At 38.4% G+C, this 27,462-nt stretch overlaps 1 protein-coding gene across 2 annotated transcripts in view; it reads left to right on the top strand.

The window, feature by feature from the left end:
* Positions 1-27,462, top strand: part of RARB (retinoic acid receptor beta) — a 506,722-nt gene that overhangs the window by 252,269 nt on the left and 226,991 nt on the right. For both annotated transcript variants that reach the window (XM_058184374.1, XM_058184373.1), the window contains one exon: positions 20,469-20,510. In XM_058184374.1, the coding sequence (XP_058040357.1) occupies positions 20,469-20,510 (42 nt within the window). The remainder of the gene's footprint in view (positions 1-20,468; positions 20,511-27,462) is intronic.

Below are 27,462 nucleotides of genomic sequence, written 5' to 3'. Positions count from 1 at the left end.
TAAAGCAAATTAGAAATCAGTCTCAGGAGCATATAAAGAGATTGTATAATGTGTTACTTGAAATAGATTCTGAAAGGGACTTGGTAAAGGACTGTATGATAAAGTGGGCACAAAATTTTCAGGAGCCAATATTATTGGAAACTTGGGGAAAAATTTGGGTTAGAAATGTTAAATTCACGCAGGCACAGAATTTGAGGGAAAAAATTTATAAAATGTTTTATAGATGGCATTTAGATCCTAAGAAATTATCGTGTATGTATCCAGATATGCAAGCAAAATGTTGGAGATGTAATTGTGATGACGCTACATATTTTCATATTTGGTGGACTTGTAAGGATATAAAGGCCTTTTGGATAAAAACTTGGTGGATTTTACAAAATGTTTTGAAAAAGAAGATAAAGTTGCTGCCGCAATTTTTTCTGTTGGGAATTATTACGGACTGTACAGTAATTGAGACTAAATTGATTTTAAATTTAATAACAGCAGCAAGATTACTAATAGGACAGTACTGGAAGAAAAAAGAAGTACCTACAATAGAAAGATATTGAAAGTTGCCAATTTGGCTGAGATGGCGAAGATATCAGCCTTTTTGAAAGACAATACGCAAGAAAGATACTTAAAGGAATGGAAAAAATGGATTGACTATATTCAAAGTAGATATCAGACTAAGAGTTATCAGACTGCCTTTGAATGATTATGATGTATTATTTTTGATTGTTTTGGGGGGAAGTTAGGAATTGATGATTGTAGGGGTATAATTAAGTTGGGACGAAAATTTTTTAGCATATGTTTGTTTTATTTTTAACTATACCTTGTGCTTGTTCCGGGAAGTCCGGGGGGGAGGGGGGTTGTGAAGGGAGGGGAGGGGAGGGGGGGAAAGGGGAAAATTTTTTTTCTGTAAAACTTTTTGAATAAAAAAAAAGTTGAACAGTATCTTTACTATATTCCTATATTGCAGGATTTGCTGGATTTTACTTTGGATTCAGGAATATGTATGTAGGAAATCTTATGGTATTCTCATCTGCTATTAGCCTTTATACAGTAATAGCACAAACTGGAGATGGTCAAATTTTGTGAAATGTCATTGATCCAAAAACACATTTTGGACAAAGAATTTCAGAATATTGTTATAATTGAACATCTCGCAAGCTTTCAGTCTCTTTGAACATTGAATAAATGATAAAAATTATAATAAATGAATTAAATAGAAATTAATTTTTAATTTAATTTGCCATGGAACAATATACAGAGGTTATTTGCATAGCATTTATTTTTCTTGGCCAGCATTCAAATACTAAAAAAACTTGACTGGGGTAAATTTATATTTTTTTAAAAATAGTTATTTTTCCATGCATTTAACACACCCACACACATACACACACCATAATCAGCATTAGCTGAAACTGTTCACATGGTTCACAGATTTTAAATATATTTCTGAAGTGTACCAACCAAAACTGGAAAATCATACAATGTACAGAAATACTGATATGCAGCATTGTACATATTAATATATTAATGTTTTTGTCATTTTTTTTTTTTTTACATTTATATCCCGCCCTTCTCCGAAGACTCAGGGCGGCTTACAGTGTGTAAGGCAATAGTCTCATTCTATTTGTATATTTACAAAGTCAACTTATTTGCTGCCTATTGAAATAAAAAATGCTGCGTAATTTATCAAGAGAGCACAGTACATCTGGAAATTATTGTGGTACATGTTGAAATTGTCCTGTGGGGAATTTTAGTTCTGGGAAAATTAGTCTCAATTTGATACTGCTCATTGTTTAATCGCCTACCATTTAAATGAACGCCAAGTAGCTAAGTGATCAAGAAAGTGTCTCTCTCCAATATAATTATATTATCAGGGATTATAATAGGAATCAGTATAAACTACTTAGGAATCAGATTGATATAGCTCCTATTTCCATTCACAAGTTTGTCTATTTGCTTCGTTTTGCTTTTTTAATAGATATTTTAAATTCAGCATAAGATATGGATAAAGCCTGATTATTCAAATTTATGTCATACTCTAGGCAAAGGATCTAGTAGTTCCTTTGAGGATCATCCCGAGGTTGAATTGGCATCAAAGTTAAATATCTTCTGGTTCCCAGGGATGCTAGTCACTCCAGGCCTGGATGGAGGTCATTAGCAGGTCAGCCTAGAAAACCACATACTGCCTGCATCTCCTGGCCTGAAGATAAACAGAAGATTTGAATGTTGGCTGTAACCAGGCCAATAACCCTACAAACTGAAAGGATTGCTTAACAAATGTCAGCAATATTATTTTTCTTACAGGCTAGAATATTTTGATATTTTCCCTCAGTTATATTGTATTTTTACAAATGTTCTTTGAGAAAGTTGCTGAAAGTTGCTGAATACTGGAACTGTGTCATGTAACTGAAAAACCACAAATATTATATAAATAAATAAATTTTATGCAAATTGCAAGGGATGTGGTGGATGACTTGCTATTTTTTCATTTTAATTTATTGTATTAATTAACAAAAAATGCAGTCATGTAATAATTGTAACAACTTAAATTTGCTTTAGCTTTCAAAAACTACAATTTAAAAATAATCTATAAATTTTAATCAAATTGACCAAAACTTTGTTTGTCTCTTTCTGAAAAGAAGCCTAATTAAAAGATGAGACTTAATAGCAATCCATTGCTGCAAATAATGTATAGAATAATCCTTTCCAGTGATTCTTTTGGCCATCTCTCATGCATGAAAAATGTGTTCCAGATGCTTCAATATAAACAAACTGTGTGTAACAATTAGTCTAAATTCAAGTTAAGAATTCAGAGGATTTCATATCAAATTGTGGCAAGATATTTTACACTGTGTAAATAATATTTTTTCATCTGAAAATGCAATTACCGTATATACTCGAATATAAGCCGATCCGAGTATAAGCCGAGGTCCCCAATTTTACCCCAAAAACTGGGGTAAACTGGGGACTCGAGTATAAGCCGAGGGTGGGAAATGAGGCACCTACCGGTTGAAACCCTCCCTCAGCTGAGAAGGCTGGCGGCCCCCCCCCCCCGCCCTCTCACTGCACCGGCAGGGCTTCCCCGCGCCGTCCGGTAAAATGTGAAAAAAAGAAAAAAAAAAAAACTCGAGTATAAGCCGTATATACTCGAGTATAAGCCGAGGGGCTTAAAAAAAAAACAAAACTCGAGTATAAGCCGTATAGACCCGAGTATAAGCCGAGGGGACGTTTTTCAGCACAAAAAACGTGCTGAAAAACTCGGCTTATACTCGAGTATATACGGTAAATTGTAACTATGGTCTAATTTTATTGGGCATTTCTGGTGTGTCTAATATAGTCTAAATAGATTTTTCTGGTCTATTAACACATGTAAAGATTTAAAAAAAACATTAAAAAGTAACATTCTGCTGGTAATTATTTAAATTAGCTTTTTCTAAAAGTTGCATAAACAGTATTAATTATTGGGAGGAGCTCAGTTGACTTATCTAAAATCTTTAATATTGTGGACTTTTACAAAACGGCATCAAGATCAAATAATTCAGGAACAAGTGCTTAAATTTAATCAGCAAGCAACATTTGATGATAGATCAACCTCACTTTAATCTACATAACTATTTAAGGCAGCTTCATTAGAACTGAGTTACGCTCAACAGAAATATAAACATAAAAACCTGAAGGCAGAGAAAGACCTAGTGGTCCAACTCTTTTGAGTTTTTTGGTTGTTTGTTTTTGTTTTCTTTTTAATTTATTTTTAAATTTTTAATTTAATTTAATTTAATAAATTAATTTAATAAATAATTAATTTATTTAATTATTATTTAATTATTTTATTTTAATTTTTAATTTTTTTTCAGATGATACATAAGTGTTTATCTAACGTTACTTTTGAACTTTCCTCCTGTCAATTTGAGGTTATGTTCTTGTCTTCTTGATTTTTGCTTAATATTAAAAATACTGCTTTCTAGAACCTTATTTACACTCAATATATTTCAAAATTTCAAAATATCCCCCTTTTCCCTTCTCCAGGCTGTACATATTCAGTTCCTCCAGTCGCTTCTGATATGTTTTGTTTCTCAGACCCTGTCCCAAGGGTGCTTTTTCAAGAGGCATCTGGACTTTTTGGTTTTTCTTTCAAGGTGTTTTGCTTCTCATCCAAGAAGCTTCTTCATGTCTGACTGGAGGAAGATGATGATGATGCAATACACAAATATCAGAAAAGCTCAGGAGGATTTTCAGCCAACAAAACATACGTGCATGTTTCAAATCCAAGAATACACTAAGGCAGAAGCTGGAATAAAACACCCAGACACAAACTTAGTAATGTGATATATGCAGTACAATGCAGTGAGCCATATGTAGATCTGTATATCGGGGAAACAAAACTACTACTTTATAAACACATATGGCACAATATAGGAGAACAAACCAAGTCATGTTTGCATTCATCTTGCTTCAGATCTGCTGGAGCTGCGCTTGTCCTTGCCTTACTTTGAGCTAGTTGGGGCTGTGGTTGCTTTCACTGAGCCATGCCACTGTGGGGGTCATGACTGCCTTCATGTACCTTGAACTTGGAAAATTAAATTTACTTGTCCTTTCACCCAGTTTTTGTTCACCAGAGGCCTCTCTAAGGAGTTGTAAGTAAGAAATTATTTGCAAACTACAGTTAGTCCTCAGTTAATGATGGTAATTTCCATTACTAAGCGATGTGGCTGTAAAGTGTGATGTCACATGATTGCATCTTTTAGCAATTGCTATCCCAGCCGATCCCATTAAATAAGATGTTGTTAAGTGAGGACCTCATTGTAACCTGCTACTTAGTTATCTAGTTTATATATTGCACTAAGTTTAGTGACTTTATTGTTTAAGACACAGTTGTCTGAATTCATATTAGCATTAAACTATTAACCATGCTTACAAACAAAGGTATCTGAATTAACAGAAGATGCTACTTTAGAACCAATCACATTTTGGTTTAGTGCAGTGTATGAACCTATCTCTTTCCTTACAATGCTTCAAGGCATTATTTACTGCAGTTAATAAAACTTTTGGTTGGTTTGTATAATTTACAGGAACCGTCATTTGCCATGCACTATTATAGTTTTGAAATATCAATTCTGTCTCATCTGTTGAATCAAGTATACCCACCTATTCAAAAACAATTGTGCCAATCAAGCATAGTTGACAAAGTGTGGACATTAAATGACCACAATTTGATTGACCTTATTGTAACAATATGGCAGCATTGCAGCACTTGACTGCAGCTTTGCTAAATTTCAATCCCACAGCAATCACAAATCCCAGATTTTGGACATATTCTCAAATTAGGCCATTTAAGGTAAATTGATTTAAAAATTGTTCCCCTGTGATGCACGATTTTGCCCAATTGAAGGTTACAAACAATCAAACATACACAAGAATTTTAGTAATATTTAGATTACTGGGAAATGTTGTATTTCATGGATTCAACCCTTAGTCCCAATTTTTATCCTTGGTGTATCAGTGGACTATTGCATCAAAGTCTGGATAATCAGGTAAAATCTAAACATAGCTTTATGCTGGGTAGACTACTTTACAACATTCAAGACTGCAGACAGGGAAGGAAGGTAACACCATCACTTGCGTATTGACAATGTAAACTTCATAATCTGTATATTAAACATATCTTTAAAATTATATATTAATTTAAGATATAGATAGAGAGAGAGAGAGAGAGAGAGATTGCTGTTGTTAGTTGTGAAGTCGTGTCTGACCCATTGCGACCCCATGGACAATGTTCCTCAAGGCCTTCCTATCCTCTACCATCCTCTAGAATCCATTTAAGCTCATGACTACTGCTTCAGTAACTCCATCCAGCCACCTCGTTCTCTGTCATCCCCTTCTTCATTTGTCCTTGATCTTCTCCAGTGGGTCCTTCCTTCTCATTAGGTGGTCAAAGTATTTCAATTTCATCTTCAGGATTTGGCCTTCTAAGGAACAGTCAGGGTTGATCTCCTCTACGGCCGAAGAGGTTGTAGAAAAAATGCTTTTAAAAGGAAAAAAAATTTTTGGCCACGCCCACTCAGTGACATTACCTCCACTAGCCACACCCACAGAACCAGTAGTATCAAATTTTACATTTCACCCCTGATTAGGGGTGACATAATAGCAGTGTTCTGTTATCTCAGGTGTTGCTACAAAGAAGAGGGAGTCAAGCTTTTCTCCAAAGCACCCGAAGGGCAGGACAAGAAGCAATGGATGGAAACTAATCAAGGAGAGGAGCAACCTAGAACTAAGAAGAAATTTCCTGACAATTAGAACAATTAATCATGGAACAACTTGCCTCCAGAAGTTGTAAATGCTCCAACATTTACAACAAGTTTTTAAGAAGAGATTTGATAACCATTTGTTTGAAATGGTATTGTTCTGTCCTCCCTCACCTCCATCCGAGTGATGGCTTAATTAGCCAGCACTATCAGCTCTGGCAGCAGAATAGCCAGTGTCTGCCAAGAGGCTCCATTATCTTCCACGATGCTGGTGAGTCACCCAGGAACAAACAGCTCAATCAGTGGATTTGCCTGTTATAAAGAGACACAGCAGCTCTCGCTCCTTTTATATCCTGTGGGATGTGGCTTCATGACTCAGCACTTCCTAGGCCTGCCCCACCCTTGCTTCTGTTGTTCCCTCCTCTCCTGCCTACGAAACCCAGGGTTCAACCAAGCCTGATTGCCATCAGCTGGTCTACAGGCGTGGCCTGGGAGGGGAAGAGTCAGGGGATGGAGGCCTCGTTATCTCTTCCACCTGGCCTGTTTCTGGCTCCTGGAGCTGAGCCAGGGAAGCCGGTACTCCCGAGGTAAGTCCTGATGGCCCTTTTCCCTCACTGTCCAAATCATTTTCTGGCAGCAGGCCCAGCTCCAAGTCACTTTCTGGCAGCAGGGCCAGCTCAGGGGGTGCAGACATAACAGGTATAGGGTTTCCTGCCTAAGTCAGGGTTGGACTACAAGACTTCCAAAATCCCTTCCAACTCTGTTTTCTGTTATATTCTATTCTGTTCTGTTCTGTTCTGTTCTGTTCTGTTCTAGTCTAGTCTAGTCTAGTCTAGTCTAGTCTAGTCTAGTCTAGTCTAGTCTAAGGTAAAGGTAAAGGTAAAGGTAAAGGTTCCCCTTGTACATATGTGCTAGTTGTTCCCGACTCTAGGGGGCGGTGCTCATTTCTGTTTCAAAGCCGAAGAGCTAGCACTGTCTGAAGATGTCTCTGTGGTCATGTGGCAAGCATGACTAAATGCCAAAGGCGCACGGAACGCTGTTACATTCCCACCAAAGATAGTCCCTATTTTTCTACTGCATTTTTAATGGGCTTTCGAACTGCTAGGCTGGCAGAAGCTGGAACAAGTAACGGAAGCTCACCCCATTACGCGGTACTAGGGATTTGAACTGCTGAACCTTTCAATCGACAAGCTCAGCGTTTTAGCCACTGAGCCACTGCGTCCCATGTCTAGTCTAGTCTAATTTTCCAAAAGTTTTTTTCTGATAGGTTTGGCATACTTCTGTCAGGAAATTGTTATTTGTCTAACCAGTTGGCCAAGCAATATGTAAACTAACTATGTATGTTTGTATAAAGGCATGATATTGTTTTAAGGCTGTGCTGCATCATGCAAGCATCCTGAATGGCTGATCTCTGTAGCCAATGTATAAAAGAAAAGCTAAATTATGACTTGTGGGGAATATACAGGGACGCTACAGCATTGTTACCTGATGATATGCTGCAATGTATATTTGAGCTTTATGATCATTGCTTGATCATGGCTAGTTACTGATTCCTCAATATTTACTGACTGTTGTATATTGAACTGTGTTTTGCCGAACTGAGAGAAGACCAAGTCTATGTTTGGTAAGAAGACTTAATATTCATATCATCCCTGACTGGCTTTATATGTGTATGACCTGGATTGTTTTTGGACTATGACTTTGCCCTTTTCCTAAAAGTAAAGGAATATCAAACCCTAGTTTGTCTGTGTAGTGACTGTTATTGTCTACAACCAGTCTCAGTCGTTTTCATGCTCAACAGTCCACAACCTTGGTTGTGAACCCAGATTACCCTTAACATTGGTTATGGGCCCAGAACACTGAGAGTGGCTGTGACTATACAGTAATATAGTTCAGATGGCTGTGTTTGACACAAATAGTCCATGTGATGGCACAAGAACAATCATCCAGTATATCCATGATAACCCGGTTGGATGGAACAAATTATGCATCCTGGTCTGTGAAATGCAACCTACTTCTACGTAAGGAAGGACTATGGGTTGTGGTTAATAATCCACCAGATGTAACTGCATGGGATCCAGACAATGAGGAAGATGAAAAGAAAATAGCCAGATTTAACCAGCATAACGAACGGGCTCTTTGTATAATTGGACTGATATTGAATGACCAGCAGCTTGTCCATATTCGTGGTGAGGAGTCTGCTGCTAGGTGTTGGAATAATTTGAAGAGAATCTGTGTTCGAGATAGTGTGGGTGCACACATACACCTTACATGTAAACTGTTTCAAACTCGACTTCTTAAAGGTGGAGATATGGAGTTTATGATAAGAACTTTCCCAGAGCTACATGAAAAGGAACTCATTTTTCCGGAATTATAACAGGTGTATATTATTCTTTCCTTTTTGGATGAAAGTTATGACAACTATGTTTCTTCACTGGAGGTTTTGACCAGAGATGAACTAACATTGTCTGGCATAACCTGAAGATTGTTGGAAGAGTCCAGGAGAAGGCAAGAAAGAGAACAATTAAGAGAGAGACAACCACAGGAAGAAAAATTGTCTTCAACTGCTTATATTGTTAGAAAACGTTTTTCTTGTGGGGCTAAGGGTCATATAGCCAAATACTGTAATAAGAGTAAGAAAATGCCTACTCATACTCAAAAAAGGACCAAAAATGACGTTATTCTAGCTATATCAGGGTCTGCTCCTGGAAACAATGATTTATGGGTAGTTGATAGTGGAGCATCACAATCAATTACTAGGATGAAAGAAAAGTTTGTGAAACTGAATAATAGTAAACAATACGTAACATTAGCAAATGGGTGGAAAATGAAAGTGGCTGGCGAAGGTATTGCACATTGTTCATTTGTCAATGAGCAGTTGCCAATCTTATATATACCGAAACTAAAATACAACCTATTATCTGTTAAATCTTTAGTACAAGTTGGCTTTGTAATAAACTTTAGGGGAGATAAATGCCTAATCGAAAAGGACGATAAATGTGTTACCACAAAGTTAGAAAAGGATTTATTCATATTGAAAGATAATCCAGCTATAGTGGATAATGCTAACTCAGTTTACGATAATAAGAAGCCACATGATGAATATATTCATCTACTTCATCGATGCTTAGGCCATACAAATTTTAAAGCATTGAAAAAGACAGTAGCATTATCTGAGGGAATAAGGTTAAAACCATGTAATAAGTACCTCAATTGTAATGCTTGCAATCAAGAGAAAAGCAAAGTAACCTCAGCAAACTGAGTGAACGGATTCAAAACTAAACGACCACTAGAGGTAGTATTTGCAAACTTAATTGGACCTAAAAAACCCAGTTTAGGGGAAGCCTGCTATATAATGAGCTTAGTTGATCATTTCTCTAGATTTTGATTCTGTTACTTGATGAAAACAAAGTCTGAAACATTTTAGCGTATGGCAAACTCGCTGAAATTTGTTGAGAGGAAACAGAAACATAAGGTTGTTTGCTTGGTAACAGAAAATAGTACTGAGTTTACTAATCTTAGATTAGAGAAAATGTTGCAGGAGGCAGGTATTGAACATAAATGTTCTGCCCCTTATAGACCACAACGTAATGCTTGAGGTCAAACACTGCAAGCTATGGCTAGATCTATGTTAACAGATCTATGTTAACAGATTCTAGTTTATCAGAAACACTTTGGGGTGAAGCCATAATGTGTGCTAACCACGTGTTAAACAATGTAGTTCATTCATCTACTGGTGAATTACTGTTTACACTTTGGCATGGTAGAAAACCTAATCTTAGCTATCTGCATACATTTGGTGCTCCTGCTTGGATTCATATACCATCGCAATTAAGGCAAAAGGGACACCAAAGAGCAAGGGAAATGTTTTTTGTTGGGTATGAACAGGGGTGAAATCTAAAAATTTTCCTTACCGGTTCTATGGGCGTGGCTTGGTGGTCAGATGACTGGGTGGGCATGGCCAATAACAATAAATAATAAAAATAATAAACAAAGTGTAAAAAACCATAAGAGGTATCAAAAGCCAACTTTCACACTTTACACACACACAACTCAACACAACACAACTGACTCACACACAATGTAAAAGCAGCTGCACTTCACACTTCACACTTCACACAGCCACAAAAAACTCAAAAACCAACTTTCACACTTTACACACACACAACACAACTCTCTCTCTCACACACACACACACAAACATACACATACCCAAAATGCCACATACAGCTTTCTGAGATTTTGTGTGTTTGTGTAGTTAGAGTGAAATACTACAGAAACACACCAAATCTCAGGAAGCTGCACAAATATTTTATTTTATTATTTCATTTCATTTCATTTCATTTCATTTTATTTTCGACTTCAATTCCCAGAGTTCCTCAGCCAGCAAAGCCAGCCAGCGTTAATTGATCACTAAGGAAATAGATTAGCTAAGCAATTGATTCTGTCTGGGATAAAAGTGAAACTGTTTTCGGGCTGCGAAAAAAGCCATGCATTCATCAGTAATCAGGTAAGTGCCTTAGAATCTCTACTTTTACTTGTAGAAAACATGTTTTCTACAAGTAAGAGTACAAGTAAGGCTCTTCTGATGAGGAACTCAGGTGAGATCGCCAGAGGAGACTTTAAACATTTTTTTTTAAACCTTAAAGATCTCAGCTGAGGGGCGGGATCCTCAAAGGCTTTTTTTTTACTTTTAAAGGCTGTTTTCGGCTGAAGAAAAACTGGCTTTTAAAAGTAAAAGAAAAAACCTCTGCTGATGGTGCGGCTCAGCAGAGGTGGGGGGCGAGGCCAGGGATTTTTGCTACCGGTCCTTCGAACCAGCCGCTGCCATCGCTACTGGATCGTGCGAGCTGGTCCAAACTGGGAGCATTTCATCCCTGGGTATGAATCTAATCACAGATCATTTAGATTTTGGGCGCCAGGTACCACTAGTGTTTATCGTAGTGCTAGTGCAAAATTCCTGGAGCATGAAGGTTGGGATAAGCTTGAGCAAATTAATTACAGAAAGGAGGATAATGTTGTTATTGATAATCAAATGTTCAATAATACCCCTGAAGATGAAATAGATGATGTAGAATCTACTATAAAAGGAGAAGAAAGTTTAGGGGAGGAAGTTGATGAAAGACCAGTTATGAGTCCTGTATTACCTAGAAGATCTACTAGGGTATGACGTCAACCCGATAGATATCAAGCAAGTGTGGTTTGTCAAGTAAACATAGAACCTTCTAACTATGATGATATTAGAATGTATCCTGAAAAGGACCAATTAGCTTGGAAGGAAGCTATGGATAGAGAACTGAAATTGTTAACAGAGTTAGGTGTATATGAAAATGTTAAGTTACCACCAGAAGAATGGTTAATTGGTTGTAAATGGGTTTATAAGTTAAAGACAAGTGCTGATGGAACTGTAACCCATAAAGCGCAATTAGTTGCTCAAGGTTTTGCTCAGTCTGAAAAAGACTATGATGAAGTTTTTGCTCCCAGTTTGAGAGCAACCACGTTGAGAGCAATGTTAGTGTGGGCTGCGAAGAATGATTATCAAATTACTCATATAGTTGTTGAACAGCATATTTACATGCACCTTTACATCACGATATCTATATGAAAAAGCAATTAGGTGTGAGAATGGATGAGCGAACTGATTTCTAGAAATTAAAAAAGAGCCTTTATGGTTTGAAGCAATCAGGATTTGAATGGAATAGATGTATAGTCAAAGAATTAAATGCTATAGGTTTTAGGGCAGGTATAGCAGATAAATGTCTCTTTAAATGGGAGAAAGATGGTTTGGTTTCATTTTTATTCTTGTTTACAGACGATATTTTTATTATAACAAAAACTGAAAAGAAAGCAATAGGACTTATTGCTATGTTACAGAAGAAATTCAGAATATGGAATCTTGGTAAAATCAAACATTATTTAAGACTTGATATTGTGAAAACAACTAGAGGGTATAAACTGTCACAATCTAGTAAAATTAGACAATTATTGAAACGCTTTTGCTGTGTAAACGAGCAAAAACATCTATGAGTCAGGATTTTAAACACGGAAATATACAAAGTCCTGTATTCAGCAATGAAATTTATCAATCCTTGATAGGTAGTCTATCTTACATTAGTAATTAGTCTAGGCCTGATATTTACTATTGTGTTAACCAATTAGCTAGGTATAATGTAGAAGCAACTGAGAGGCATTGGCAAGCTGCAAAATGAATACTGAGATATTTGAAGCTAACAATGCATTACACATTATATCTAGAACCTAACTGCTATCTCATACTGATTGCATATGCTGATGCTAGTTTTGCTACTGATTTAGCTACAAGAAAATCTATATCAGGTATTGCAATAATATTAGGGAATTCATTAATTGGATGGAAATCAATCAGGCAAAAGCACAAAAGTTTAGCAACAATGGAAGCTGAATTTTCCTGTTTGTCTTTATTGTGCACAGAATTAATCTATTATAGACAATTGATGTTAAATATAGGTTTAAATGTACATAATCCAATTGTTGTTTTTGAGGATAATCAAGCGACTATTAAAATGGCAACTAATTTAGCTGTGAAAATAAGATCTAAATATACTGACATTAGATACCTAAATGTAAGGCAATGTATACAGAATAATATGATACAACTGAAGTATTGTATGTCAGAAAATAATATCGCCGATAATTTTACAAAACCGCAGGGTGCAATCAGATGTAAAATATGTTGTGAGAGTTATGGGCTGAGATTATAAGCCATTATATACTGACCTGTCCAAAGGGGAGTATGTCAGGAAATTGTATAAAAGCATATCGTGCTTTTATACAAACTAACTATGTATGTTTGTATAAAAGCATGATATTGTTTTAAGGCTGTGCTGCATCATGCAAGCATCCTGATTGGCTGAGCTTTGTAGCCAATGTATAAAAGGAAAGCTAAATTATGACTTGTGGGGAATATACAGGGACGCTACAGCATTGTTACCTGATGATACGCTGCAACTGTATATTTGAGCTTTATGATCGTTGCTTGATCATAGCTAGTTACTGATTCCTCAATATTTACTGACTGTTGTGTATTGAACTGTGTTTTGCCGAACTGAGAGAAGACCTTGTTTGTTGTGCGAGTCTACATTTGGTAAGAAGACTTGATATTCTATCATCCCTGACTGGCTTTATATGTGTATGACCTGGATTGTTTTTGGACTATGACTTTGCCCTTTCCCTAAAAGTAAAGAAACATCAAACCCCAGTTTGTCTGTGTGGTGACTGTTATTGTCTACAACCAGTGTCAGTCGTTTTCATGCGTAAGGTACTCTGCTCAACAGTCCACAACCTTGGCTGTGAACCCAGATTACCCTTAACAACTTCCAATGCACTGGACTGCATTCTTGGAAATAAGGCACTATGTAGATCTGGTGGTGCTTTGCTTGCACTGATCTATTTCATTATTCTCAGTTAAAATTAGGTAAACAAAGCAATATTTTGTTTTGTGTTATGGGCCCCAGTTTTGAAATCTAAAACTAGATATCAAAATGTCAGACAAATGTAAATCACTAAAACATAATTGATTTATTTCTAGGAAACAGAAGTCAAATATTGAACTACAGTACCTGTTACAATCAGGTAGTTCAACTAGTAACATAAGACCACAGGATGTCTATCCTTAGAAAGTTGAGTAAGTTTCAAACAAACAGCAGCTTCTAATTTAAAAAAGAGAGAAGTGACTTGATATATACGGTAGTTCTTCACGAACAGCAGCATGGTAGATTAGAATAATAAAATCAATGTAGCCAAATCCTGTTTGAGTTTTGATGTTGGATGATCTGTGGTAATGCAGTAGCATTGAATAAAACCAAATTCCAATATTGATTTGTCCATTTTAGTTCTTCACAAATATTGTTTCAATAATAATCTCTACAATATCAGAGATCACTTGAGAAAAAAGATAAATTTTGTAATTGAAGATATGCTTAATCAGAAAATTATCAACCTTGATAATTTTATATTATAGTATTCTATACACAGCAGTTAGACGCAAAATGGACATGAAAGAACTTGAACTGATTTTGGAGTATAGTATAATCAAAACTAATTAACCACCTTTTTCTCTCATGAATTCATTTTGAGGAAGCCTAACAATGTATTTTATTCAGTTTTGCATATTGTATAAACTTTAGTTTTGTCCTAATCTGGGAATGTCTAATACCTAATCAGCCATTACCATATTTTAAATCACCTATGTTCTCCCCTTTTGGGAAAAGGGCACTGCCATCTCTTACAGATCTTGACATCTAAAGGAAAAATATTGTCGAATATTCTGGTAAGGTTATTTCTTTTGGATTATTCTACATACAGGATTCTATCTGTATTCTTTAAGATCCTATGGATTCTATGGCATTATCCTTAGGCATTTTAGTACTGCAGTTGTAACTTGTTACAGGAAAGGTTAAGGCTGAATTATAGTAAATATCAGTAATCATGTTCATGCCTAACTAGCTAATCCTTATTAGGGTTTTTTTTAAAGTACAGAAATAATGTTGCATATCAGATATTTAATTGAGTATAATTACTGTGGTGCCACAACATGATAACTGGAGATTCTCAGTCTGCAGTTCTCCAGACTTTGCCCCAGAGGTAAAGGCTAGTTAGTGCTTGAAGACAATCTACTGTTGTAGATTGTCATTCCTGTTACTACATACTTTTTGTTACTGTCCTGTCTAGGCTTTCTGCATAGCTCCAGGTGATCAATTGGCCTTTGCTGGGAAATCGGCTGTAGTCCTTGAGGCAAGGCATTGTTTTCATGCTGTTTTGTTATTTAAATCAGCTCAGCTCCTGATGACTAGGTGGATGGGGTTTTTTCTTGGCAATAAGAACATGTGTTTTGCCATTGCCTTATTTCTGGATGATTTAAAAAAAAATTCTCTTCAGTTTTGGGGTTTCCTTAAGGCCATTCATCCAAACACTAATCAAGTTTAACTCTGGTTCTAAGCCCAGATGAAATTTTTGAGAGAAGGAAGAAGATAACAAAACAATTGTTGATCAAGGCAGAAAGATCCAAAACTGTTTTTTGAACATGTGTAAAAATAGTTCTAAGTACAAGGGCCTGAATTAATTCTACTTATTCATAGCTAGTTTCTGAGACTATTTAAAGCCAATTTAGGATATATAAATTGTTACTTGTACAATATACTTTATCTACTGTAGTTGTATGCCTTCTAAATAGAGTGAGGGAAAGCCTAGGGGACTGTTAAATGAAGGCTTCATCTATCTGTCTATATTGCAAGATCACTATAGCAACCAAACATAAATCAAGAAAATAGCCCCTTTTGTAAGTTTGTTAATAGGCACAACATGCTTCTTTAGAAAATCCAACTATTCTTTCAATGGACTTTGATTGAAAGTCAGCCTTTTCTACAGACACATTCACATTCACATCTAGTAGCAGCTTGTATGGTTGTCCAAGACCTAATTTATTATCCTTTAAAGATTGTATAAAGAAAAAAATGGTTCTCAGAACAATGTTTATATTCAAAGGAATAAGCACAGGACCACAAAAGAGCATCCTTTTGTTCTTGGTGTGGAATATTAATCTTTAACTTCTTTGATCACCCCATCTTCCACAAAGCTTTTTGTGTTTGGTTACCCATATTCTTGCCTTGTAATGGAGATTTTGGCTACATCATCATCACCACCATCATCATTTTTCTACCCATTTTCCACCCCCACTTCTCAATGTGCTCCCTGACATTCAAAGACTTTTGGTTTGAAGTTTTTTTAGGGCCAAGCTGAACATTCTTACAGAAGATCCTTGAATTCTCCATGCCCTAATTGTTTTAAAAGAAGGGTTATGGACTTAAAATAAAATAAGGCGAAGGTATGCAAATGAAGAATCAGTTCTCCAGCTTTCTTTCCTATAGCTTTCTGTTTAAGTTTTTCTTCCAGTTGAGCTATGCCTGCAATGTGTGAACTTCACATTGGACAGGGAATGCCTGAGACAGCATAATCTGTACTTATTTCCCCTTTTCTTGAAATTAAAAATGCATTTTTAATATTTCTGTACTCTTCCTTTTGTGTTTTGTAGCAAATCTCTTATATCACATGTAACTCAGCCAGAAGGCAGTTTGCTACCTGAGGTGACATGTCTTCCACTCCTTTTCCTAATCAAGATGTATTGAATTCAGTTACTCAGTTACTCAGAAACTGATGTGAAGCCCAGAATCACAAAAATAGCTTCTAAAGTACAGTAAATGGTTGCCATGTCGTAACACCTTCTTTGCCTTGAGTTTAGCCCACATTCAGCAGACAAAAACAGAAAGCAAGTCTTCTTTTGGCTTCATGTCACTGCAGACAAGAACATGGGTAGATGTATAATTTCCAATCCCTGTGAAAACTGCAATGGGGAAAAATATCCCTAGTTTTATCAAGTCATTAAAATGTCAGAATCTTAAAAAAAAAGTCAGGAAGGAATGCAATGAAAGTAGCCCAGAGCCTTTGATAAAAGAGTGGGAGTTAGTGATCATTGATCGTAAAACAAGATTTTGCTTAAAGGCATTTCAAAATAATTTGTTTTTCTGTTGCTTTTTCACAGGGAACAAAGATAAGGAAAAAATTTTTTGAGGTACAGTTATTATAAGAGCTATTAACCTTTGGTTGTAAAGATCAGAAAGTAGAGTAGAAATAATAATATTTCAAAGAAAATCAAACATACAACAAGTAACAATTACAGAAATATTCTCTATTCCAGGATTCAAGTGATTTCTAAGAATAGGCAACTAGTGAAATTCTTAAGTAACCCTACTGATTACATTCAGACATTAAATGTTATGATGAACTATAAAAAAGTCAATTTCAATTCAAGGTCAACTTCTAGGGCTTGCCGTGTCAATTCACATACCTTTTGCCTTTCCAATTTGGCCAGTACTTGCATTTCTGAGTGTTAGTTCCCCAAATATCTCCCCAGCAGGTCTAACCCTACTTAACTTTTTCAACATCTTAAGATCATCTAGATTTTGCTAGTTATCATAGTGTTATACCATAGTTTATGTGAATATATTTCTAAGAATGAGCCTTCTTTTCCTTGGGTTTGAGATGAGAAACATTTGCTTTTATTTTCACTTACCATTGTGTACAAACCCTAAATTCTAGTTTATTTTAATAAATTGAAACAAAATATCTTTATCACCATGATTTTGAAATTGGTTTGTTTTAGCCTAATATAGCTTAAAATATGAGTGTCTAGAATTGAAGAAAATTCTAAAGCAAAACTTCCTAGAAATAGATAGCAGAGTTTTTAGTGTGCCAGATCCATGGATGCCTAAGTTTGGATGATAAATATGTAACTCATCAACTGTAGCTCCTAAAATGTACCTTTGCATCCTTAAAGGGATTCAGTCTGTATATATGTTGTGCAGTTGAGAAATCATAAAATGCACAGTTTTATGTATATCTATCAAAGGTATATATCATAATTCCCATTTACAGGTTTTAGCAATTCACCATGATGTTTTTATGCATAGCTATATGTTTGGTATTAATAGCTATAGTCATAATAAGGTAATCTGTTGTTCAGGGCTAGACAACCTGTTTCAGTAATGCCTGATGAACATTTGTATCCACCAAGCTTCTCACCCAGTCTGACTTTATAATTATCTAAAGCTGGATGGAGAGATATAGACCACTGTTTTGTCTTAACATTAGTTTATACATGAGAATGTATCAGCATTGTATTAAAGTCCTACATCGTTTCCCAAACGTTGTCTAAATCAGGGGTAGTCAATCTTTTTATACCTACCGCCCACTTTTGTATCTCTGTTAGTAGTAAAATTTTCTAACCACCTACAGGTTCCACAGTAATGCGCCATGTATCGTCATCTGCGCATGCCTCCCCCACATAGTGGATTGGGTTTGGGGGGGCGCCGGCTACCAGCTCTGCTCGTCTGTTACAGCTGGGTGGTGTGGGCGAGATATGCGAACTATTCTGGGATGATGCTGTTTTGTTTGCAGTCACACTATAGCACCATTTAGTTTCATTTACGTAATGTGAACTAAACGTATGCGTGGGCGATATAAATAGTATATTTTCAGAAGTTTAAATTGTCACGGGGAATTTTATGAAAACCTAATGAAAATGTTTTTAAATAATGCTGTGAATTTTTTTTAAAAAGTCAATTAAATTAAAAAACGGAAAGTGCTTCAGTATTGGACAAAACCCCTACCGCCTATCATGAAAGCTGGAACGCCCACTAGTGGGCAGTAGGGACCAGGTTGACTACCACTGGTCTAAATCTTCTGCAACTGTTCTGTTAATATTTAGATATTAAATTGAATGAACAACCACAGGAATAGCAAAGAGAATATAAAATGTGTACTTTGCCCTCTGTTTCATAAACCCTCATTATGCAAAATATTTCTTAACAGTTGTAAACATGCATGACATGGGCCAGGGGGATATAACTCATGCAGTATTTTGTAATGTTTCTCTTTTGACTGGTATTTATATAGAGAGGTGTGTTGTAATTGAGTTCTGATTAGGAATGACCCCTAAACTTAGACATGTCAGGCATGACTATCTTTTTTTTTAATTTAGTTTTTTCTTCTCCCAGGAATTTCAAATAGTGTTCCATAGGTAATTTTTCCAAAGTTAGTATGTTGTATATACTGTATATTGGCACTGTAACATCCATATTCAGAATTGCCAATCTGACAATTACAGGTAGCTCTCTACATACAACAGTTCACTTAGTGACTATTCAAAGTTACAATGTCACTGAAAAAAGTGATATGACCATTTTTCATACTTACAAACATATCAGTATCTCCATGGTTATGTGATCAAAATTAAACTGCTTGGCAACTGATTCATATTTATAATATTGGCAGTGTCCCAGGATCATGTGATCAGCTTTTGCAACCTTCTGACGAGCCAAAATCAATGAGGAAACTAGATTCACTTTAACAACCATAGTATCGGGGGTAAAATGCTCCCAGTTCGGACTGGATCCCGCGATCCGGTAGTGATTGCGGCCGCTGGTTCAGCGATCCGGTAGCGATGGTGGAGCAAACCTCTGCCCAGCTGCCTGGGTATCATTACTTCCTGGTTTTAACCAGGAAGTAATGTGTTTTTTACCTTCTGTGCATGCGCAGAAGGTCTGCACATGCATGTGACACGTGTGTGCAGTGCCAAACTGGTGCCAAACTGGTAAGGAAGGTAAGTAGATTTCACCCCTGCATAGTATTGACTTAACTGCAATGATTCACTTACCGTAATTGTGGCTAGGTAGGTCATAAAATGGGACTTAAAACTCACTTAATAAATGTCTGTCTTAGCAACATAAATTTTGAATTCAATTGTGGTCATAAATCAAGGATTATCTATATAGTCTCAAAAATCTGGAAAATAGCAAATTGGGAAAGATGGCTTTAAATCATATTTGTATTTAAAAGACTATATTTAATATTCATCTTCAACTTCACTTTTATTAACTAAACTGGGTCAATCTATAGAATATATATAGCTATTCGGAAGGTATTAATGTTAGCCTCACAGTGTGATTAAGCTGGGTACCCACTGCTTTTATATGAGCACTGTTTAGCTATATAGGCTGCAATACTAGTACGGCCGGTTTAGCTCTGCCTGGTAAGGCCTGTTATTAAGAACACAAAGCCTGCAATTACTGCAGGTTCGAGCCCGGCCCAAGGTTGACTCAGCCTTCCATCCTTTATAAGGTAGGTAAAATGAGGACCCAGATTGTTGGGGGGGCAATAAGTTGACTTTGTAAATATATACAAATAGAATGAGACTATTGCCCTATACATTGTAAGCCGCCCTGAGTCTTCGGAGAAGGGCGGGGTATAAATGTAAACAAAAAAAAAAAAAAAAAATACTCAGCTGCAATTATACCAAGCAAGAGCTGGTGTCTTAAGTACTGTAGCATTCCCCAGCTGAGCACAGAAAGTCTATGTAGAATTAATAATACACACACACACACACACACAAATGTTTATATGATCATTTCTGTCTCTGAGATGGTTTATTTTAATTTATTTTCATTTTTCTGTTACATGTTATAGATAAACTTGATCACATCTAGTGTTTAACAGGCAGTTTTTTGCTCTGAAGTGAGTGCATGTGCATTAGAAATGGCAATAGAAGGGGGGAAATAGAAACATTCATTTTTAATCTGTTTACTTTGAGAGATTGCCAAGAAATGATTCATCTCTTCTAATTCATTTTTTTTTTCGTTTCAGCTACGGGACAAAGGATTGTTGAATATATACCATTATCTAAAAGTAAGCTTTATATTATTTATTTGAACTGATATAAAAATACTGCAATTGTTGTGTAACCTAGTTGTGTCATGCTCTATAAAAGCATTCAGTCTTTAGTGTTTTCTAAAAGCTTGTAGAATAGTTAGTTATTCCTGATACAAATGCATTTTCTTGAATGCAGAAGCAAAAGTATTCTTGCACTCCTGAAGAAGTTTGAGATTCACTTCTTGGTAGGATTTTCATCCTGAATACTTGTTATTTGGTATATACAGAGGTGCAATTGTTGTCCTGAAACCATATATTGATTATTGGTTCTAGAGAAATTATGTGGCTCCTAAGTCAACAACCTTTCTTTAGAAATTGAAAAAAGGTACTATAATTATTTATGGAATTTTATATTATGTGATTTTAAAAAACCCTTTCTTTTTGACGAACTTGTTAATTTCATTCAGCTTAGCTTTCTCATTCTTCCTTTTCAGAGGTGATATTCAGCAGGTTCTGACCAGTTCTGGAGAATTGGTAGCGGAAATTTTGAGTAGTTCGGAGAACTGATAAATACCACCTCTGACTGTCTCCGCTCCCATCTATTCTCTGCCTTCCGAGTCCCAGCTGATCGGGAGGAAATGGGGATTTTGCAGTAACCTTCCCCTGGAATGGGGAGGGAATGGAGATTTTATAGTATTCTTCCCCTCGAGTCAGTGGTGGGTTGCTACCGGTTTGCCCCGGACTGGATGAATTGGTAGTGGCAATGGTGGGAGGCTCCACCTCTGTGAGACATCTCTGTGCATGCACAGAAGCTTCTGCGCATGCGCAGAAGTGTTGCAAGCACAAGTGCACGCGCGCCCACAAGTGAACCGGTAGCGGTCGAAATTAAAACCCACTACTGCCTGGAGTGGGGTGGGAATGGAGATTCCACGCCCACCAAGTCATGCCAACCAAGCCATGCCACGCCCACCAAGCCATACCCATAGAACAGGTAGTAAAATTTTTTGAATCCTTCCACTGTTCCTTTTCCTTTCATTTTTTTCCCTTTATGATTTGTTTTATGATTTTTTTCTTCATTTTTATATTGTGGCCACCCATCTGGAATTGGACAATATCTAAATCTAAATTTTATACATTTACTTAACTAAATTAAAAAAATAATATAAAATGAATACAGATTATTTTTGTATTCTTCTGACCTAGCTCTTATTTCCATGTAATAAAACAGACTGTTGCAGACATTTTCCATTCATTTTTTCACAGATATTCATTTTGTCGATGTTCCGACTGACAAATCCAGTCAAAGCAAGCATGGACGAGGCAATCCAATCTCTGAATTCAAAACTTTATCGAGTACATTATTTTGGCACTGATTAGAGCAAAGCCAGCTCTAGCTAATTCCCGTGCAAACCCACATAATTAAAGTATAGAATTTTCCCTCCCCCTGCAGGTCACATTGTCCAATTGAGTATCATTGTATTGTTATGAGAAAAAGTGTTTGGATTTAGCAAGCAAGCAAATGCAGAAGTGACCTTGAATTGGCTTTTTTTCTTGATGTCTGGAATCTACATTCCATCTCACTCTTCCCTCGCCCTGGTTTGTTGGCAAGATGAGAAGTGATAATAGTTGCAACAGCATAAGCGCACTTCGCACTTGACACATTTCTCATCATAACACATATTTTATACATAGGTTTTTTTATTTTTTTATTTTTTTTTATTTTTTTTTGCATTTATATCCCGCCCTTCTCCGAAGACTCAGGGCGGCTTACACTGTGTCAAGCAATAGTCTTCATCCATTTGTATATTATATACAAAGTCAACTTAATTGCCCCCCCAACAATCTGGGTCCTCATTTTACCTACCTTATAAAGGATGGAAGGCTGAGTCAACCTTGGGCCTCAAGTCCAGCCAGGGACTTGAACCTGCATTAATTGCATGCAGCTGCTGTTAATAACAGACTGTCTTAGCAGTCTGAGCCACCAGAGGCCCTTTTATCAGTATTTTAATGTTTTAAAAATTCTCAATCCATTTCTTCCCTTTACTAAAGCATTTACCAAGATAATAGAAGATCATCTACTATTCTAGTCTACTTTTTTTCTATTCGCATATAATTTTCAGATTTTTCTCATTGTTAACTCTTGTATCCTTTCAATCAAAATTCTGCAAAATATCTCCGAGCCACATTAATAAACTAATTGCTGCATTATTTTTATATCCCCTGTTGCTACCTTTCCTATTATATAAGGCTCAACCCCCAGGCCTGTAGTAGTGGGCCATGGCCTGTTCGAAACCAGGCAGCAGGAAAGATGAGCAAGCATGGGCACATGAAACTCCACTCACATGACTGGGTGATTGGCTTGCACTCACAAGTGAGGCGCCTCTCTCATGAATGGTGCTTAATGTGTGAGTGGAGGACGCTTGCACGCAAAGTGCCATTTGAACGAGTGGAACTTCTCACATGAGCACAAACCCCTGCTGCTCACACAAATGGAACTCTGCGTGATGCGCCTGTCACTTATACGTTCCCACTTCCACTCCCTACTGGGCCAGGCCAGGCTGCCAAGCTAGAAACATTGGGGACTGATGATATAAGGTAATATTAACAGCTTTCTTCTAACCATCAGGCCATGTGTCAGAATATTCATGAACTGGAACAGGGGCATAGCAACAAGGTCAGCTAATGGGAGCTAAGACAGGAAGGAGCCTGGATGTGGCTCTGTGCTCAGCTCTAAAACGAAACTAGTCTCTGCAACTCTGAACTGAAAACTGTTCTCTGCTGTTGCTGTTGCTGTTGTTGTATATTTACTTTATGTATTATATTGTGTATAAAGAGAAGTTAATGAATCCTGCTGAATCAGTTACCCTGTGTGTGCTTTCTGGATTTGATTTTTGCAACAAACTCTGACAGGTTATAGGCCCAGAGCACACAGAAAGATTAAACTGTAATTAAGGTGAGAGACTGCCTGTGTTTAAAAGGGGAAACAAGGCAAAGAAAGCTTGCAGGATGGCTGCTGTTGAAATTAAGGAGAGCTCTTTGCTTCATTTGGGACAGAAGAATTCTATTATTTGGGCTGCAAAAATGGAATGTTTCCTGAAGGCCAAGGAGCTCTTGGATATTGTTGTTAATCCACACCAGGTACCATTAGCAGCTGCAGATCAGAGGCAGCATGATAAAGCAATCGCTTATATCATCTTAAATTTAGAAGATGAACAATTTCTCAATGTAGCTGATTTAAAGACTGCAAAGGAGGTCTGGTTGAAATTGAGAAGTGTGCATATGAGTGTGTCAGCATGAAATATTGTGCAATTATCACACAATTATTCCATAAGAAAAGCATATTCATTCTGTAATACTTTTACATTTTACAGTTATACTTCAGTTTTGCTATTTTTTCCTTTTTTTTTCTTGTGCTTGAATTCTAAAATTTATAGCATTTAAGTTCCACTCTTCCAGACCACTATCATTCCTTAAAAGTCCAAACATTTCCTTCTTTTAATTTTTTTGCAAATTATTTCTCACCAAAAATAATTTTTAAAATATTTTTATTCTTAATTTCATTTACTCTGCTGGAAGCTCAATGTTTAGCTCCTTTGCTCCTTTTTAACGTCTACATGAAACTGCTGGGTGAGATCATCTGTACTCGCGGGATGGGGTAGCATAAGTATGCTGATGATATCCAATGTATACTGTTAAGTTCGGGAAGTAACGAGGCTGGAGACCAGGGTAGTGACAACAGCTCTTTAATATAGGGTGAACCCAGCGACAGGCTGGGGGAAAAACCTCTCCTTTTATACAGTTCTGCTGGAGGCTTCGTCCAATCAGCAACGTGCTGATTTCCCGCTCAAATATTTAAAGGCACAACTGTTAATACATAACACTCCTCCCCTCCCAGAAAACACTTGGTCTTATTTACATATTTATTTACATGTTATTTTTCGACGTAGTCACGCAAATAACCTGGGCGTCTCCTAGTTCTTTCTGACCTGCGCGGTTCAGTTCTGGGTGGTGTTTTGAGCTGGTCGGAGGGGCTGTTTTCTCCTCCCAGCTCTTTCTCTAGGCCATCGGGCTCTGGATTATTGGCCGACTCTTTTTCTTGGCTATCCGGCCTTGGATTAATTTTGGAATTTTCCTTGCTGTTTCCCTCGGGGACCTGATGGCGTCGCTGGAACTCTGGGACCTCAGCTAAGTCTTGCGCCTCCCCCGGGTCATTGTCAGCTGTGGATTCAAAGTGGTATTGGTCATTACCTGTCTCTGTTGGTTTGGTTTGGTCAGTTATTCGTTTCCTTAACTGATCTATGTGGCGCCACACTCGGTTGTCTGGTAGCTCTACCACGCACGATTTTGGCCCTGTTATTTTTGTTACTTGTCCGGCGACCCAACTCGGGCCGTCCCCATAGTTTCGGCCCACACCCGGTCGCCTATGCTCATTTCCCTTGTTTTTCTAGCTCCCCTTGTAACCCTCGGGTGTGTAATGGGGTTCAAAGCAGTCAAGTGGGCACGGAGTTTTCGTCCCATTAGCAATTCGGCTGGACTTTTCCAGTGGCTGTGCTTGGGGTTCTGTGCTGGACGGCTAGGAAAAAGTCTATTTTGTTTGCCAGTCACCTGGCTTGAGCCTGGACAATGCCTCCTTAGCGCCCGGACGGAACGCCTGCAAGGCCATTCGGCGCAGGGTGGAAAGGTGCAGAGAGGGCATGTCGGATGCCTTCCTCTGCCAGGTACTCTTCAAACTGGGCTGCCGTGAATTGGGGCCCATTGTCGGACACCAGAGTGTCCGCAACCCGTGAGTTGCGAATAGGTGGCGAGGGTTGCGATTACTGCTTCGGCTGTGGTGGACTTCATAAGTATGATCTCTAACCATTTGGAAAATGCGTCCACCACCACTAGGAACGTTTGGCCGTGAAAGGGGCCAGCAAAGTCAATGTGGATTCTTGACCAAGGCCCTTGGGGCTTTTCCCATTCTCTGACTGGGGCTGTTGGGGTAGCGGTCTGGACTCTTGGCAAGCTTGGCATTTCCCTACCCTCTCAGCAATCTCTGCGTCCATGAGTGGCCACCATACATAGCTTCTAGCTAACCCTTCATCCTTACGATGCCTGGGTGACCCTCGTGGAGGAGGTCCAATACCTTGCCCCTTAACTTAACAGGAATTATTACACGATCACCCCATAACAGGCACCCCCCTTGAGCCGAGAGCTCATCACGTTTCTTAACAAATTCTTTGAACCGTTGGCCCGGCGCAGCGGCCACCCTCTGTACCCAACCGAGTACAGTCCTTAACACAATGTCCCGGTATGATGCCCGAGCCACTTCCTTTGATGTGACTGGGCCAGAGTCCAACGAGTCAATAAGGAGGATGGGTGTCCCCGGAGTGGGGTCTTCGGTCGCCCCTGGCAGTGGGCATCGGCTCAATGCGTCTGCATGCCCCACTTCTTTTCCCGGTCGATGCTGCAGCTTGTATGAGTAAGCGGCTAAAATATAGTCCATCGAGTCAAGCGTGGCGAAAGTGCTACAGGCGTTGGCGGTCGCCAGCCAGTAATCCCAGTAACGGTCTGTGGTCAGTCACGATTTCAAAATTCCGCCCAAAGACATACTCATGGAATTTTTGACCCTGATACAATGGCTAATGCTTCTTTGTCTAATTGGCTGTAGTTCCTCTCTGGGGAGGACATCGTTCTAGAGTAGAACGCTATAGGGGCTTCTGTGCCGTTTGAAGTCTATGGCTGAGTACAGCCCCACCCCATAAGGGACGATCGCAAACCAGCACTAGGGGTAGTGAGTCGTGATATTGGATGAGCAGGCTATCACTTGAGAGCAGGTTCTTTACTGCTTCAAAAGCCCTATTTTCTGACTTTCCCCAAGACCAAACAGTATTTTTTCCTAAGAGCCTATGCAGCGGTTCCGCAACGGTTGCTTTGTTCTTTAAAAAGACCGCGTAAAAATTAACCAATCCCAGGAATGCCTGCAGCTCTGCTTTGTTTTTGGGCGCTGGAGCCTTCCTAATTGCCTTAACTTTGCTCTCAGTAGGGTGAATTCCTTTCTTGTCTATCCGGTAGCCCAAGAAATCGACCGATTCGACCCCTATCTGACATTTATTTGTCTTGACTTTTAATCCGGCTGTCCGGAAAATGCTCAAGACCTTTCTTAACCGCCCCCCCAATTCCTCCATGTTTTCCCCTGAAATTAGGACATCATCGAAGTAGGGAACTACCCCTGGGAGCCCTTGCAGTAGTCGTTCCATCAGGTTTTGGAACAGCCCTGGTGCCACACTAACCCCAAATTGCAATCGGGTGCACTTGAATGCCCCCCTGTGCGTCACAATCGTTTGGGCTTCGGCTGTGCGGGCGTCTACTGGCAGTTGTTGGTAGGCTTGGGCCAAGTCTAACTTTGCAAAGACTTGCCCATGCCCCAAGGAGTGCAATAAGTGTTGCACCACGGAACCGGCACGCTTTTCTGTAAGGCTTTGTTAAGCGTCGCCTTGTAGTCAGCGCAAATTCTAATTGACCCGTCCGATTTGATGGGGGTGACGATTGGCGTCTCCCACTTTGCGTGATCGACTGGCACCAAAATCCCCTGGTTTATGAGCTTGTCCAGCTCCTTATCGATTTTTGGTTTAAGGGCAAAAGGGACTCTCCTCGCCTTAAGCCTAATGGGGGCTACCTGGGGGTCTAAGTTGAAGGAAATAGGGGTCCCCTTATACTTGCCCAGGCAGTCCTTGAAGACATCTTCGAACTCGTTAAAGAGCATGTCTTTCAAATTGCAGTCACTTCTGTAGATGCCAGTCACTCCCATGCCCAGGGCACGAAACCAGTCTAGTCCCAACAGACTGGGCAGAGTTCCTTCGACGATCGTTATGGGCAGGGTCTTTTTGTGTGGGCCGTACTCGACTCGGACGGAGGTGGTCCCTCGAACAGGGATGCGATTCCCCTGGTAGTCGTGCACTCGTAGCCGCTGTGCTTGCAGATGGCGCTTCGCGACGGACGGCAGCGA

The sequence above is a fragment of the Ahaetulla prasina genome, chromosome 4 (genome assembly GCF_028640845.1).
Source record: "Ahaetulla prasina isolate Xishuangbanna chromosome 4, ASM2864084v1, whole genome shotgun sequence".
Lineage (NCBI taxonomy): Eukaryota > Metazoa > Chordata > Lepidosauria > Squamata > Colubridae > Ahaetulla > Ahaetulla prasina.
The sequence above is the reverse complement of the archived record's forward strand: the minus strand, read 5'-3'. Positions and strand labels throughout refer to the sequence as shown.